Consider the following 16,143-nt stretch of genomic DNA (forward strand, 5'->3'; position numbering starts at 1 on the left):
TAGCAGTACTAATAGACACCAGCTCTGAATATGGTCCCCATCATGTGACACTCAGAACTCTGTTTAGTCCTCTGTCTTGCAGTCTTGCAGTGTCCGCAGCGGTTCTGATGGATAAAGGCTGGTTTGCATCAGAGGCTTCCTTCTCTCATCATTTGACCTCACACAAGTCATTGTGTGACAACCTCTATTCCTGTTTCCTTCTCTGTACGAAGGTCCCTATCTAAGGTTATTTGTTAGAATCAAAAGGACACAAATACATGTGAAATGCATGGAACACTTAGCAAGTACTCTGTAGAGTTTAACTGTTCTCATCGACGATGCTTATAATGACAGGCAGGACTTCAAGATCTTGTCTTATATTATTGGAGATTAGCAGAGCTCTGAGCATAGAATAATACATACAGATGAGAAGCAGTATCACAGAGTTAGTGTTGGCAAAAGGTGAAGACCAGAGAGGCAGGATCTCACAGTGGTGGTGGCTTAAGTAGATCTCTCTGGTGCTGCCTCAAGTAGGGTGGCAATACAGGCTTGTGTTTGAAAGAATGAAAAGCAACAGGATGTTGGGTCCATTGGTTTCCAGGCATATTTGTGTAAACAGGAAATCTGAGGCATTTGTCACCATTTTATTGATTCATAAATCTGTATTTTTAGAGTGCAAGTAAAGAGAAACACGATTTGCATCTGTCTGTCTCACAAGCCAAGAATTTTCTCTAATGTGAAACAGTCCTTTTTGCATCATCCTAAAACTGTAATGTGCATCTGAAGTTCTAACTTACTTGTGTAACAGCCACCTAATTGCATTTCCTAGTCTGGCTCCTAACTAGGTCACTGAGCGGATGCCGCGTGCCAAGTGCTGCAGTGTCATGAGACACTGGTGCAGAGAAGAGGATGCATTTGAATCCCAGCTCTGCCACTGATGCCAGCTTTGAGCAGGCTAGATAACCTCTCTGAACCTGGAGTTCTCTGAAAACTACAGAAATGCCCATTTTAGAGAGATGTCACTAGGCTATCTGAAGACACAGCTTGAGACCGAAGTTGCTGTATATGTAGCTTCTTTGTGAATATGACTCCAGGGAACAGAACTGAGAAGGAAACAGAAAAGGAGGGAAAGCCGATATTTTGAAATAACCAATGACTACCCACATGAGCAACTGGTGCTCAGCCCTGTTAGATGCTGGTAGAGATTCTCATTAAACAAGACCCAGCAATATTCACCTACAAGACAACAGGCAGCTTCTGCACATGCTCTCATGACCCGCTAGGCAGTGGCGGCCTCAGTACCAAAGCACTCATGGTTGAACAGGTGTGAGTGTGGACAGCACTGTGGACACAACCTGGCTTAGCAAGCTGCAGGGCTGGCCTGAGAGGTACAAGAGTGAGCCAGGCAAGGTGCCTTCTGATTGGTCCCTGCATGGAGCCTCTTAAGGTGGGTACTAAAGTGGACACTAGGGCCGGCCAGATGGCTCAAAGAACTAAAGTGCCTACTTCGGCAGAGTGCAGGGACCAGGGTTCAGCCCATGGCAGCAAATGCTGTGTTGGCCTCGCCCCCGGGGCGCACTGAGATGGCAATTGAGACTGGGCAATTGTAGCTCGTGCCTGTAATCCCAGGAAAATAAATGTCAACAAATTCAAGAGAATTTGATTTGCATCGCAGCAGGGTGATAGACTTGTAAGCAGCTGAAACTTGGCAGAATAGAGGTGATATAAACTAGTTGTGTGTCCTTCATTTCTTACACAAATGAGAACAGCAAACTTCAAAAAGCTTCTCTTTTTTATTCTACCTAAAGAGAATGGGGAAAACAGCAACTGTCATATTAAGGTCAACCTTAGCACAGCTCATTTGAGCGAAGAGAAAACAGCATTGCCAAAATACAGAATATAAACCAAAAGCAGGATACAAAAGGAACATCATCAATTCTGTTTTTTTGGGCCCCTGCTGTCATTACAGGCCACCTCCCTGGTTCATCTCCTTGGTACCACCGCTGGGATCACCACCTGCATTTTGGTGCATCACAAACCTATATCCCCAACCCAGACCCAAGTCCACCATTTATGTTCGGTGGGGCATTTCTCAGGTGCCAAGAGATCTGAGCAGCCAACCTCCCTTCCTTCATCCCCATTTTCCTGTGTCAGGCAGACCTTCTGTACGGCTGCTAAGAAGCTTGGCCTCGACTCCTTTCTCTTTCATCTCCCTCATCCCACTCCCAGACTGGATTCACAGCCAGCGCCTACCCAGGCTACCTCCTCAACAGTTCTCAGAAAACACTCCTCTTTATCCATGCTCATTTATTTAGAATACTAGCAGCTATCCTACATAGAGTAGGTGATACTAGACACAGTCTTGTTGCAGTTTCCTCCTTTTCTCAAAGCTATTGTTACTCCATTCATTTTTTTCTGTCACCCAACCACAAGCATTGTGTCTGATCCAGAGAACAGCTCATTCAGTATGGCAGGAGGGAAGAGTACAAGCAGGCATAAGTGAATCAGGGCAGAATCGGCAAGAGAGCGGATCGCTTAAAGTGTGGTAGGTGAGCTTACCTGTTCTCTCCCCGGTATTTTCATTTCCCTGCTTTTGCTTTCCCGATCTCTCACTTTGCCCATTTTCTCCTATGTTATGTTGATTCCAGCTCAGGTAAACCTCTCCATCCTCAGTAACAACCTCTCATTTACAAATCAAATGCACAGTAAAAATAGTGACTCCAATAGTCCCTAATTCTTTGGGGGGTGCTTTGAAATTCATATACCTTCTTTCCTATAAACTTGAAAAGCAAATTTTTCAGATACTTGAAGAGGACTGAAAATGGCTTAATATTCATTCATAGGTGAAGAGTCATGAGAACAATGAAACAGAGGACTGGGTCTGCCGTGCCTTAGCGCTTGATTTGTGACCCCCACATGTAGCAAGCAGAATGATGGCCTTCCTCTCTCTTGACTCAGCACAGAGGTCTCTAACATGTCCCAAGTTCAAATTAGCGAGCTCACAAATGTCCCACATTGGAATAACCCAGACCTTACATTCTCAGACTCGGTGGCCTCCTCCTTCCTTCCAAGGGGGCTGTCACTCACTGGCCCTTTGCCTGCCATTACCCACATCCCAGTTAATTCTGTCTTACTCCTGTTCTGTTCTGTTCTGTTCTGTTCTGTTCTGTTCTGTTCTGTTCTGTTCTGTTGTTTTCTGTTCTTTTTCTGTACATACACGAATAAGCTGGCCTTTATCCTGAGTATCACTTCAGAGGAAAAGCTACCACATGAGCTGGTTTTAGATGTTAGGTCAGTCGTAATTTGCCATTGAAAAATATGATTAGTACACTGTGATTCAGATATTGCCCGTCTCTTTCCTCATGCTGAGATGTAACATCTGCAGAGTTAGAGCAAGCGATGTTTCTTTTGGCTCCCACTTGGCTGGCTCCCAAGCAGGATGGCATGGTGAGAGGGCACCGCAGAGGGGAGCCGTTCATGGCATGATAGATGGGAAGCAGAGAGCGTCCAGGAAGGAATAGGGCTAGGAGACAGAACTTTCCAAGCCACACCTTCAGGCCACCTGCTCCAACCAGGCTCCACCTCTCACTGTCACAGTTAGCTGTAAGCTCATCTGAATATTAATCTTCCAGGATCCAGTCAGTCACCTTGGAAAGGCCCCACCCACGAGCTCAAGACTTCAGGGTGACATCAAGGTATAAAACATAACACACATAACAGCATAGAGTAGATTTTTTAACATTTAGGAAAAATTAGCTTTGTCCTCATGCGTCTACTGTTTTATTCAGTATGAAAACTGGTGAAATTGTTGACACTTAAGCTGGCGCAAGTTACATTGGGAGTTAAAATCAATTTGACTTTTTCTGTTTATTTCCCAGAGATTGCCTCTCTGTTTTTCTTAGCAGGACACACAATTGTTTGATTGGTTTTGTGAATGACTCGATAAGAGGACACATTTGGGAAAATGATTTCTTTCTCTTGCTTCCACAAAAATGTTTTTTAGAAGTGAACATCCACTTGCCCAGCTCTACTGCCACTCCATCATGGAACACCACCACTTCGACCAGTGCTTGATGATTCTTAATAGTCCTGTAAGTACCTCGTCTGCTGTTGTGCAATTTTCAAAGAGAGCTCCATAAATTCAGTTGCACTTTTAGGTTTTGGACTTATTCCCAGCATCATAAATTCTTGAACATGCTCTATTCCTTTTTGGGTAAGGAAGGCGAAGCCAAAACATTTGAGATTCTCTCAGCCTCACTTGTGTCCACAGCAAAACCATCTAAGTGGGGCCAGTCAAGCAGGGAAATTTGGTCATCCTGATTGGTTACTCCAAACGACATTGGTATTTGGTGAGCTCTTGGCTAAGTAGGCTTTTTTTTTTTTTTTTTTAAATCAGTGAAGTGATTGATACATTTCAGGGTTTGCTTTCACAAGGCAATGCTTTCCTCTTTAGTTTTTGTTTCTTTTTGTTGCTATTGTTGTTATTTTAACTTTGTGTGCAGTACTGGCAATTTAGGCCAGGGCCTTGCGCATGTTAGGCAAACAGTCTACTACTTTCCCAGCTGTCCCTTATTATTGAAACTTGCAATCACTAACAAACATTTATTAAGGAGTAAAGCTCTTTCACTACTTGGATAAACAGATACTTAAAAGTGTAAGAAAATATATATGATATGATATGATATGATATGATATGATATGATATGGTCTATAATGATATGATATGAAATACTGATGTTGAGGAAAATATGATTAAAATAATGTACACCAGAATATTAACAATAGTTTTGTGTATGAAATTATTGATTCTTTTTATTATTGGAAGGAGTTGCTCACATTATTTGTTAAATAGGATTATTATGTTTGCGGTAATAAAAATGGAAATTGTTAACTATTATATCCAGTAAGCACAATGTGTGGTATGTAATCCTAAAGCAGTTTTAATAACATAGCTTTAACTTTGGCTAGTGGCTACTGTTACCTGAACCAGGGAAGAAAACCCAGGGAGTCCCAAGACTTTTTGTTGCTGTTGTTCACTGTTTTATAAGTAAAAGCCCTCTAGCTACTCTAGTTTCCAATGTATGGTATATAGTCCTCAGCTCAGAAACTAGCGTCCAGCCCTGTGTAATTGTTCCAAGTTAGAGCTTGATTTAAGTTTCAGCTTCTTGTTCCTTGTATTGTGTTTCTTCTAACTCCATCCAGCCTCACTTCTAGACCTCCTTATAGTTTCCCACACCTCCAGACCTGGGGAGAGAGAGAGAGAGAGAGAGAGAGACAGAGACAGAGACAGAGAGACAGAGACAGAGAGATAGAGACAGACACAGAGAGGCAGACACAGAGAGAGACAGAGACAGACAGAGACAGACACAGAGAGAGAGAGACAGAGACAGAGAGACAGAGAGAAAGAGACAGAGAGAGAGAGAGAGACAGACAGAGAGAGAGAGAGAGGGAGGGAGAGAGGGAGAGAGAGACAGAGAAAGAGAGGGGGGAGAGAGAGTGTGTGCTTAACATCCTGCAGGGCCCAGCAGAGCCAGCAGGCCTCTATGACCATGGATCCAGTTTGTGCTCTGGTTACAAAGTTGCATAGGCTCCTCTTGGTCCACCCCAACACTGTGTCCCCCAAAAAAGACATTACTGTTAGTGAGCAGCCTTCCAAAGCTGAAACTGCAAAAATGTACACACTGTGTCATAGCAGAAGCCTCTGTGCTTGCTTGGAATTTGCTATCAATGTACCTCAGCTAAGACTTTTATTTTAATATCCAATTACACATCAGTTATTATGCTATGTGTATCTGATATTAAGGATTGAACCTAGGGCTGCTCTACCCCAAAACTACATCACCACCCCTTTTTATTTATTTTTTTTTTTAATTTTAACACACAGTCTCACTAAGTTACCCATGCTGGCCTCAAACTTGCAATCATCCTGTCTCAGGAAAGTAACTTTGATTACAGAGAGGCACCGCCACACCACCCAGTGTTACAGCTTGTGTTTAGATGACCCCCAAAGCCTGATGCAGTCATAGGCGGCACTTTTTAGAGCTAACTGGGTCTAGATTGTGCCATGCTGGAATTGATTCATGGTGTAATGCTAGGACCAAGAGCACTAGGATTAAGGGTGTGAGTGCCACCTGCCCTACATAAGGCGAGTTGGGGTTGCCCCTTGCTTGCTTGCTTGCTTGCTTGCTTTTCTAACTTCTACCCACCATGAACTGTTTTTCCTCTGCCAATGTCTGTCCATCATGCCACCCTGCCTTGGAGCCAGTCTATTACGGACTGAAACCTCTGCAAACTGAGCTAAATAGACCTTTCCTCCATTAACTTGTGAGTGTCAGATATTTTGTCTCAGCAATGAGAAAAATAACTAAGACACCAACTTTAAAGTCACTCACTTAATTTAACACGTTGTTAGTTAAACACATCCATTGTACGTGTGGCTGGCTCAGCTGACCAGAGCTGTCTATGTATTATCTCATTGTAAGCACAGTTGAAGAAAAAAATTACTACCTTTGCATTTGGAAAGAAAATAAGACTGTAGCGCCAAAAGATATACCATTTTCTGTTTGAAGTTTTTACCTTAAATGCAGACATTTTCTTAGTAGTTTTCAGATGGCTTTGAATCTAAAATGACTTAATATTTTTAAATGTTTTTATTGCAATCATAGATTTATATCATTATTTAGGCCCACGCCACAATTGCAGTGTGGGGGTGGTCCTCTAGCCAGTGGTTTTTAGTCCCTTCCCAGCACTCCCAATGGTTTCCTGTTCTTCACAACAAATCCTTTGCCTCCAGATCTTATTCCTAAGCCTCCAGTCTTCTTCTTCTTGGTCTTGTGACTTATGAAACACATCTGGCTCCATTTACAGATGTTCTGTGCATACTCTCAGTGGTCAGCTGTGTGTTTCACTTAGCTCAAGATTAGAGATCTTTTCTGCTCTAAATTATAGGCAAGAAATAAAAAGAGATTATATAGGAAAACCTTCAATGTTGTGCACATGGATCAGCCCCCTTTTGCATATTCCTTGTAGTTGGTTTAGCCCAGAAATTCTTTTTTTTCAGGTATTATTTTATTGACACATTTTAGATATACACAGCAATCGCATTCATGGTAGGGAATTTGTACCTGCACAAGGCATATGCCGCTGCTGCTTTTTTCTCCTTTGCCTCCCCCCTGCAGCCCTTCTTCCCCTTCTTGTATACAAAGCTTTGTTCCCATTTTTTCTTTCATTCTCCTTTTCTTGTCCCTTCCTTCCTGTCCCGCTACCCCCTCCCTTGTTCTCTTTCCCATTTGAATATTTTCTTTCTATTTCCCACTATCTGTTGTACATTTTGGTTGTCATTTACACTTTCGGTTTCTCACACCAGAGAAGCCATACGCTCTTCAAGCGCACGTGTCTGACTTCACTTGAGGGCATCGTCTCCATGCTCATACACCACTAGCCCTCTATGTTTCATAGTCCAAAAGAACACATGTGGCCCTCAGTAGTGAATGAGACCTATAAGCTTGCACCAGAAGTGTGATGGGGTTTATTGCAAAAAACATACAATGACTTGACAGTAGTCAATCATTTAAAATTTTCACAATTCTATTATTTACGTCTATCAGTATGGCTTTGATTTTTTTCAAAGTTTTGTTGCTCTAAGATTATAGGAATTAATGTTCCCAACAGTAAAGGATATAAAGCTGTTAGATTTCATATCTGGATAAGGCTCAAGGAGTAGAGGAGTTGGACAAACAAGCATGTGTAGGGAGATATGAAGCTATTTTTTCTTTTTCTTAGATGACAAGATGTGGAGTGAGCTTGTGGTGGGAATTGTGACTTGATTTCGTGGTATTTAAGTAAGCAAGCATATTCATGAGTGCTGAACATTAGGCATGACTTTAAGACATGCGATTGTATGTCCAGTTTGTTCTTGTCAGCAGCTTTCTCTGAGTCAAGCACTAATGATGGTTTTCTTTCTTTTTTGCTTTTATAAAGGGCAATCAGATTCTCAGTGGCCTCTCCATTGAAGAATATAAGACTACGCTGAAAATAATCAAGCAAGCTATTTTAGCTACAGACCTAGCACTGTACATTAAGTAAGTTATAAGAAATACCCTCCAAAATAAGTCTTGGACGTGTTTGCGTTGGTTCGAGCTTTTAATATCCACACTGGGAACGTCCCAAAGACAAACATCCTGACAAGGCTGTTTATCAGCCTGTGGAGAAGTTAGAGGCAGCCAGAGAATTCTGCTCCTTTGTCTTAGTTACTTTCAGAAATACTGAAAACATAGTTACTAATATTCATCTCCTCCTCTCTGGAGCTGTGCTCGGGTCAAATGCCGAACTCCTCCACACCACTGAGGCCGTGTGAAGACGACACAGCCTTTGCTCTTCCTCCTTTCCGTCACTCTCAGCTTCTGCCCGTCTCACAGTGTCCTTATGCTCTCATCACTGCTAGGTGGGCTGCCATGGAGGCCGAATGCCCGAAACAGTGATTCCTGTTTCTTTTTCTTTGATTCTGGCAGAAGAACATTTTAATATGCAAACTCAAGGTGACCAATTCTAAAATAAGGCTGTATTTGAGAGCGGTATTGACTATTTAACACTATGTATTCCCATGATTAAACTACTTTTCTAAAAACGAGAAAATACTTTCCTACGTGTGAACAATCAGAGAAAATACTTGAATGTGTGTGTGGGCATTCTGGAAGCCAGGAGTCACCCTCACCAGATGACTGTGCAACCCAGGTCTCTCCCCAGTCACCAAGAGACTGATTCCCTGCCTGGTACAGCCCCTCTTAAGAAAAGCAAAAATAGCAATAGAACAAGCACAAAAAAGCTTACAGCCAGTATCGCTGTTATATATCAAGAGAGCCTTGGAGCACTTTAACTTCAATGAAAACAAAAGAAAACTACAGTAAACTACAGTTTATTCTTTATAATTACAGAACAAGAATTATTAGATTAACACAAATTTGAAAATGCTTATAACCACAACACCTTGCCAGTCTTCCCGGGCCCCTGAGGTCTCTCCTCTGACCATCTGATGCTTGTTTGTCATGCTTGGTATTCAATACCAGACGGTTTTCTTGCATAAGGTGTTTTTTCCTTGAGGCTTTTATCTCTGGCTAGATGTGAAAAGAATAATTCTTGTGGCTTCTTAAAACAATGTTTTAGCCACATAGGAATTGACTACACACTGAATCTTATATTCATTGAATAATAGTAAATAATATTTTAAGTGTAACCTGGTGTTTCTGCAGTTCACCTCACAACCTGATTGCCCCTTCTTAACCTGTTCCATAGTACACTGAGTGAAATAGGCGAGGCTAAGCCAAAGCCTGTACATCTTGCTGTGCTGTGGACTTAAACTATTTTAAATTATTTCATGTCACCTTTATAATTGTTTTTAACTAAAAATATTCCAAATTTTGAAGTTGCCGTTATTTGTGGTCTGTAATCAAATGTACATTAGTTTTCATGCTCTACCTCGAACTCCAAGAAGAGGTAAAGAGATAAGAAGTACTTTTAAGTGATGGCTTTTATACTGGGTTCATCTAAGCTGAGGGAAAAATAGAGATGGAAAAAATATTAAAGTTTTTTAATGTAACTTCATGAGTCTTGTAAAACCTGTGGGAGCGTCATAACTACAAATATTTTTCTTTATTTTCAAGGAGACGAGGAGAATTTTTTGAACTTATAAGAAAAAATCAGTTCAATTTCGAAGATCCTCATCAAAAGGAATTATTTTTGTAAGTCAGTTTTCTATGCTTACAAATTAACTATGGCAGGTTGTAAATTAACCGCTACCCAGTTAATTTTCTCACTGCCAGTTTTCACTGCATTTGTTCAGCGTGACAATCATGAGCCTCAGATTTCTCTAGCGTATTATACAAAGGACCAAATATGAAGAGATGCTTGAAAAGAAATGCATTTGTGCATTCAAGGAGATAAGTTGCTCCTGGGCAGGCCAAATAGCTCAGAGGATTAAAGCGCCTGCAAGAAGGCACAAAGACCAGTGACAGAGGATTCGATCCCCAGGCGTGCTATGCTGGCCCCACCCCCAGGATGCACTGAGATGGCAATTGAGACTGGGCGTGGTGGCGCATGCCTGTAATCCCAGCTCTTCGGAGGCTGTAAACAGGAGGATCACTGTGAGTCTGATCTAGTAGTGAGAACCTGAAGACCCTGTAGACCCTTCCCTAAAATACAGAAAAAAGTTGCTCCTTTGTTCTAGATGGGCCTCTCTCAAGTGTAAGAGTAGAGTATTAATTCAGAGCTGTCCATTTCCCTGTGCTTCACTCCCCTCCTGGTGTGGAATGGCTCCACTGAAGGTAGCCTCCACAGACGGCTGGAGCAGAAAGCTGGCGTGAAGGGCTCTCATCTCTCCAGAGATAACAGCATAGCTCAGTCAGAAGAGGGGACATCACAACCTCTGCTTGTCCTCACCAGTACACCTGCCTCCTCCCTCTAGTTTTTTGCTGTCATTGTCACTATCTCGGCCATGGCAAGAACCCGAAGTAATAAAGAGAAGCAGGTGGCAAGTGTGCTGGCACCCCAGAATCCCGGGCTGGCAGACTGCGGCAGAAGGGCATCAAGAGTTGGTGGTCAGCCTTGGTGATTTAAGCAAACCTTGTCTCAAAATTTTAAAAAAGGGAGAGAGGGGATGAACTAGCAGTACTATGGCTAGGCACTGTGTTCACCTCTGCATAAGTTCTGGCTCTGTTCCTGCAGCCTTCATGAACTGCTGTTCCTAATAGTTGAGAGGGTTTTAATTTTGTGTTTTTATTAGTGATGTTTTACTTTTATATGTTGGTGTAAACATACATGTTGGCTGGTTTTTCCTGCTGCACTCACCTAAGGTTACCACGACCCCACCCCGGACCCGTGTCTGGCAGGACCCTCACTCAGCATCCCCACTGCTGTTACCTTCATTTTGGGGATTGTAGGTAAGCTCAGTTAGATGCACAGCCTTCCCCCCAGGAGGCAGTTCATATTGGCAGGTATTATTCAAATCCTCCAGAAATGCTGCAGCTCGCAGGCCTCTGGCCAGGGAAGGACTGACAGCTTCCTTTCATTTCTCAAGACCCTTTATCTGATGGAGAATAAGGAAGCGTCTCCGACACATGCTTTAATCATGCAAAGGCTTTTCATGGAGAAGATACTGCACGTTGTGAGTTAGGATGGTCCACCGTCATTTCAGATTCGGCACTAGTATCAGTAAGCTGGTGGTATCCCCGACAGCTGATTATTAAGAATGAGAGTGCTTAATTGGTCAAGCAATGGCCGTGACTCATCCATATGGCTGACACTGACAAAGGATCTACCAAGTGCGGTACAAGGTTTCAGGATAAATCCTGAGGGGACTTGACTGACCTTATCAGATACAAAAGTTACATTTCTTGTTATATAGGTCTTGCTTTATCTTGGTCTTAATCATCCCTCAGAAAGGTATAAAAACGAGGTATAAGGGGTGAAGCCATGTTGGTATGCTGGGCTGTAAAGGGCTCAGGTCAACAACTTCTAACATTGCCAGTCCTGCAGATGACCCACTACTATTATGGACTGCTGAACTGTGTTGGAATGTTTTGCTGAATTCACCAGCTACAATATTCAAATGACAAAGGAATACCCTTCTCTGACAAAACTAAACAAAAAAGGGGGGGGGATATAAATGAATGATCATTTTGTATCTATATATTCAAAATAGGCTAGATATACAGCTACATTCTCTTAATTCAATGAATAAGAGGATTTGTTCTAATAGTGTTTGTGGGCGGGATGTCATATCTGCATCTTGTACAATGAATAACCACTGAGACAACAATGTGCAATGTATTTATTATTGAAACTGTCCTACTGATGAGTTTTGAAACTGTCTCATTGCTATTTGTTTCTCAATAAAATTATTAAGTGTTAAAAAAATGAGAGTGCTCTCTTCATGCTGCCCCTGAGAACAGCTACCATGCTGAAAGGAATAATAATATCAGGCAAGCTTGTACGCAGAGGTTAATAACTCCTCTTTATGCCACCCGAGAGCTCAGTGAGGCACTTTGAGCGCAAGCTCCGGAAGCTCACAGGGAACCAAAACAACAGTGACACATTTGTCCACTCTGTATAAATTCTATCTCTGTTCCTGCGGCCTTCATGAACTGCTGTTCCTAATGGTTGAGAGGATTTTAATTTTGTGTTTTTATTAAGGACATTTTCTTTTGTATGAGTCTGTAAATGTAAATCAGCGTCTGGGGTTTCTTCTTCCTCTACCAGAGCCATGCTGATGACGGCCTGTGACCTTTCTGCAATTACAAAGCCTTGGCCTATTCAACAACGGGTACGTTGCTTAGTGATGATAAGTGTAATAGCTAAACAGCTGAAGTAAGAAGGCTTTTCAGGTACACATAGCATCTGCAGTAAGTGCTTGTGGAATTTTTCCCTAATTTCAACTACTGTTAAAAGCAGAGTGGGGCATAAACTATAGTTTCCTTTCTAGAACATTCGTTTGCACGTAACACCTGTATGGTATGCTAAGAAAGAGAACAAATGCTAAGGAAGAGAGCTAGCTGTTAAGTTTCAATTTCAGTACTATTCTGGCTCACCTTGGGAATTTTTGAAGTGTAGCCCTTAATCTTGAAAATAAAAGTACAAGAACATTTTCAGAGACAGAAAAGAGGAGACCTTGTAGCTTAAAAGAAATTGAAAAGGCAGTCACAGTAAATGTACTTGTTTGATGCTGCGTTTTTTCACTGTATCATTATTAACAGGTGCTTAATAAATAACTCCCTGATTACACAGGCAGAGAGGTCCATGGTTGTTCCACTAATTGGTGGAGTTAAGATAACATGTTTTTTATGCTGAGTTACACAAGATTACAAACTCTAGCCTTATTATTAGTCATTTAATACATTAATTAGACATTTAAAAACAAATGAAGTATAATCTTCTCTACTAATTATAGCTGTATTCATTACAGCTTAATTTTATTGATGTGGTTGCAAACTATTGCACTTAATAGATTTTACTGTTTTCTTTAAAAACTTTTGTTTCAAAGAGTATTAAGATTTTTGTTACCCAAACTCAGTATGCTGTTCATTTCAGATAGCAGAACTTGTAGCAACTGAGTTTTTTGATCAAGGAGACAGAGAGAGAAAAGAACTCAACATAGAGCCCACAGTAAGTAGGAGACCTCGTGGGTGGGAATTACACAAACGGACTTTTAAAATTATACTCCTTTCTATGCTTCCATGGGATCTCTTGTTGGTCTTACAGTTTCTTATTTTATTTTTGAACAATTTCTGTTATTAAAACAACTTTATGTGTTCATTACAGAAACCAAAGACAAATAAGAGGACAGAAAGGTCCCTGATGTCATATTATGCCACATTTTTGGATTCTGCATTTTGTATTTAAATACCTTAAGACACTTTTTATTCTAATGGATGCTCTTCTGTGTTTTATTTATCATAGTTACTAGAAATAAATGTAGTCAAAACTTATTCTGTTGTAATGATGTACGCAGTATTCATTGTGATGAACAGCACAGTGACAAACATCATGGTTGTTATAGTTTTTTGTGCCTTATTTTTATTACCTTTATTAAATTTCCAGAAAGAATTTAAAGGTGTTTCGTGCATATTCCTTTTTACATTGAGTATAGACTCCAAGATACAAGAAAAAAGATTCTTCTCAAACCACTTCTGTCCTTTAAAAATGAAACTGGGTTTTCTTCCTTTTGGGGCAGAGGGTATAAGAACATGCGCCAATATCATTTCTGTCTGACCTTTCTGAGATAGCCTATTTTCTCATCTTTTTATTTTTTGTATTTATTAATGCATGTCTGCTGTACGTAATGATTGCATTCATCATGGGGAATTGGACATAGATTTAACATATCTTAATTCTATAATTCCCCCTCACCTGCTTCTTCACCTTTCCATCTCAAGTTTCCCACCCCATTAGAGAATCTGTGTTCCTATGTTTTGAATCAACATTCGTTGTGTTTTGTGTCTTTGTTTACATTTTCAGGATCTAATGAACAGGGAGAAGAAAAACAAAATCCCCAGTATGCAAGTTGGATTCATAGATGCTATCTGCTTGCAACTGTATGAGGTATTTATATGAAACTTCTTAAACTTAGATTGTACTGGGAACTAAAACCTGAAACAAATTCAGGAGATTAAACGTGTTGTGAGTTTTACCAGTTCTCAGTCTTTTATTAAGATTGAGTAGAGTTGCAGGTGGGTGTTTCTAAATCAAGAAAAAAAAATAATAAAATTATGTCTTTTTTTTCCCTGATGAACATGTTATCATTGAACAAGAAGAACATTTATATAGTGGTGCTTTGGTTCATGAGCTCAATTTTCCCCACAATTCTGGCTACAAACCAAACTGGACAAGAACTGAATGAAATTTCCCAGAAGGTCAATATTGAACCTAACCATTGAATTAAATTCAGTTCTTGTCAAACTCAGTTTGAAACCACAATGGTGGAAGAATCAAATTCATGAAGCAAGATGCCACTGTATTTTCTATTTCTCAGAGACTTTAATTCATTCAATGTCTGAGTATGTATTGAGTGCCTACTGTGTGCTGAGTACCAACACCATGATTTAGAAAAACTAAGAAGAACTGTGTGCTCTTCTCTCAGGAGATACATTGTGTAGATTCTCCATTAGTGTTCTCCTTTTTAAATTTAAATTGTAGCCTAAAGAGAATCACCCAACTTTTCCCACTGTCATTCCGTGTATATAATATGAAGAGAATGTTTAGAAAACTAATAGGAAGTAACTGTTAGGCTCCCATTTCTGTACTTCTGATAGCTTTATTTCTTTGGGGTTGTAGTTTGTTTTCTTTGTCCAAGTATAAAGATTCTCCCTAAAATATCCAATTTACCAGTTTAGATGTATAAGCCCAAGTATGAGAAGATCATGCCTTTGTCTTTGAAAGCTCCAGCTGGAGTTAGGGCTCTAGCTCCGTGCAATCACCAAAAGTTAAAACAAGAAGCTGTTTTCATTAATTTGGAAAAAAAAGATATTTATTGCAGAGATATCATGGAATGTCACAACCAGAAGAAGCCTAGAATTTTCTAATGCAGATAGTACCCAGATCTAGCAATTGAATTTGTAAAGTTCATCCTGCCAGGAAGCAGCGCTCGTCCTAGACATCAGGAAGTTAGTGGGCGAACTGCATCCAGGGTCCAGTTCTCACCTTGACCTGGAGCTACAGCCCTCAGGAGAAATGCATAACGAGGCTGTGGCAGCAGTGGAGAAGTGAGAGCCAAGGGTGAGGGACACAGCAAAGGAAGCAAGGGGAAGGCCTCAGGGTGCTGACGGTTCAGCAGCACAGGTCCCCACCTTTTCCCAGCTTTCTCCACGTTTACAAGCTCTTCCTCAGAAAGGGTTGAAGCCACCTTCCGAGCTCCGCTCTCTTCTCCTTCTTTGCATAGCAAATGCTTTTCCTTGACATTAGATATAACTGAAAATGCTAAAGGCCTGTTGAGTTTTCCAATCTCTGGTAAGGCATACGGGGGTAATCAGATCACCCATTACAGATGTTATCCTTCTTTGCTTTATATACATGCAAGGATTCATTCCATTTGAATCTGTTGAACATTCTGTGATGCTGGTGTGTGTATTTAGTGCTATAACAATAGTAAATGTTCTTGTAGAAAAGCCAGATGGTACTGAGAAATAAAAAAGGGAGATAAAATCAATTATGAATTAACCCTTATTATGATCTTGGAGGAAAACCTAAGAACATTGTATGAAGCCAGTGTGTAGAAAACCACAAAAACCCAGCAGCTCTCTGCAGTCTCACACAGGGAGATGTGCCACATGCTACACACAAATGCTTTGTTCCCTGAAAAGCGGGTTCCCCACAGAGCCGCTGGCATGGTTCAGAGATGTCCTTCGGAATGTGTGTGTTTGCCCTGTCTCTCAGCTTGCCCATATTTTTACAGCTTAAGAGGAATCCTGGGGCTTGCTGGTTAGCTCAGTTGTTTAAGCGCCTGCCTGGGCAAAACCAGTCAGGTGCCGGGGACCAGGGTTCAATCCCCAGCTCCACAAGCTGCACCAGACCAGCCCTTAAGGCAGCCTGAGTCTGCAAAAAAAAAAAAGAAGAAAGAAAAAAAAAAAAGAAAGAAAGAAAGAAAGAAAGAAAGAAAGAAAGAAAGAAAGAAAGAAA

General features: G+C 41.0%; 1 protein-coding gene across 3 annotated transcripts in view; it reads left to right on the forward strand.

Annotated features, from left to right (window-relative positions):
• Pde5a (phosphodiesterase 5A) overlaps positions 1 to 16,143 on the forward strand; it is a 125,897-nt gene that overhangs the window by 106,895 nt on the left and 2,859 nt on the right. For all 3 annotated transcript variants that reach the window (XM_004644248.3, XM_023704417.1, XM_004644249.2), the window contains exons 15-20: positions 3,983 to 4,070; positions 7,960 to 8,060; positions 9,639 to 9,716; positions 12,232 to 12,295; positions 13,060 to 13,134; positions 13,987 to 14,070. In XM_004644248.3, the coding sequence (XP_004644305.1) occupies positions 3,983 to 4,070; positions 7,960 to 8,060; positions 9,639 to 9,716; positions 12,232 to 12,295; positions 13,060 to 13,134; positions 13,987 to 14,070 (490 nt within the window). The remainder of the gene's footprint in view (positions 1 to 3,982; positions 4,071 to 7,959; positions 8,061 to 9,638; positions 9,717 to 12,231; positions 12,296 to 13,059; positions 13,135 to 13,986; positions 14,071 to 16,143) is intronic.

Source organism: Octodon degus, unplaced genomic scaffold (genome assembly GCF_000260255.1).
Source record: "Octodon degus isolate 3935 unplaced genomic scaffold, OctDeg1.0 scaffold00196, whole genome shotgun sequence".
NCBI classification, from domain to species: Eukaryota; Metazoa; Chordata; class Mammalia; order Rodentia; family Octodontidae; genus Octodon; species Octodon degus.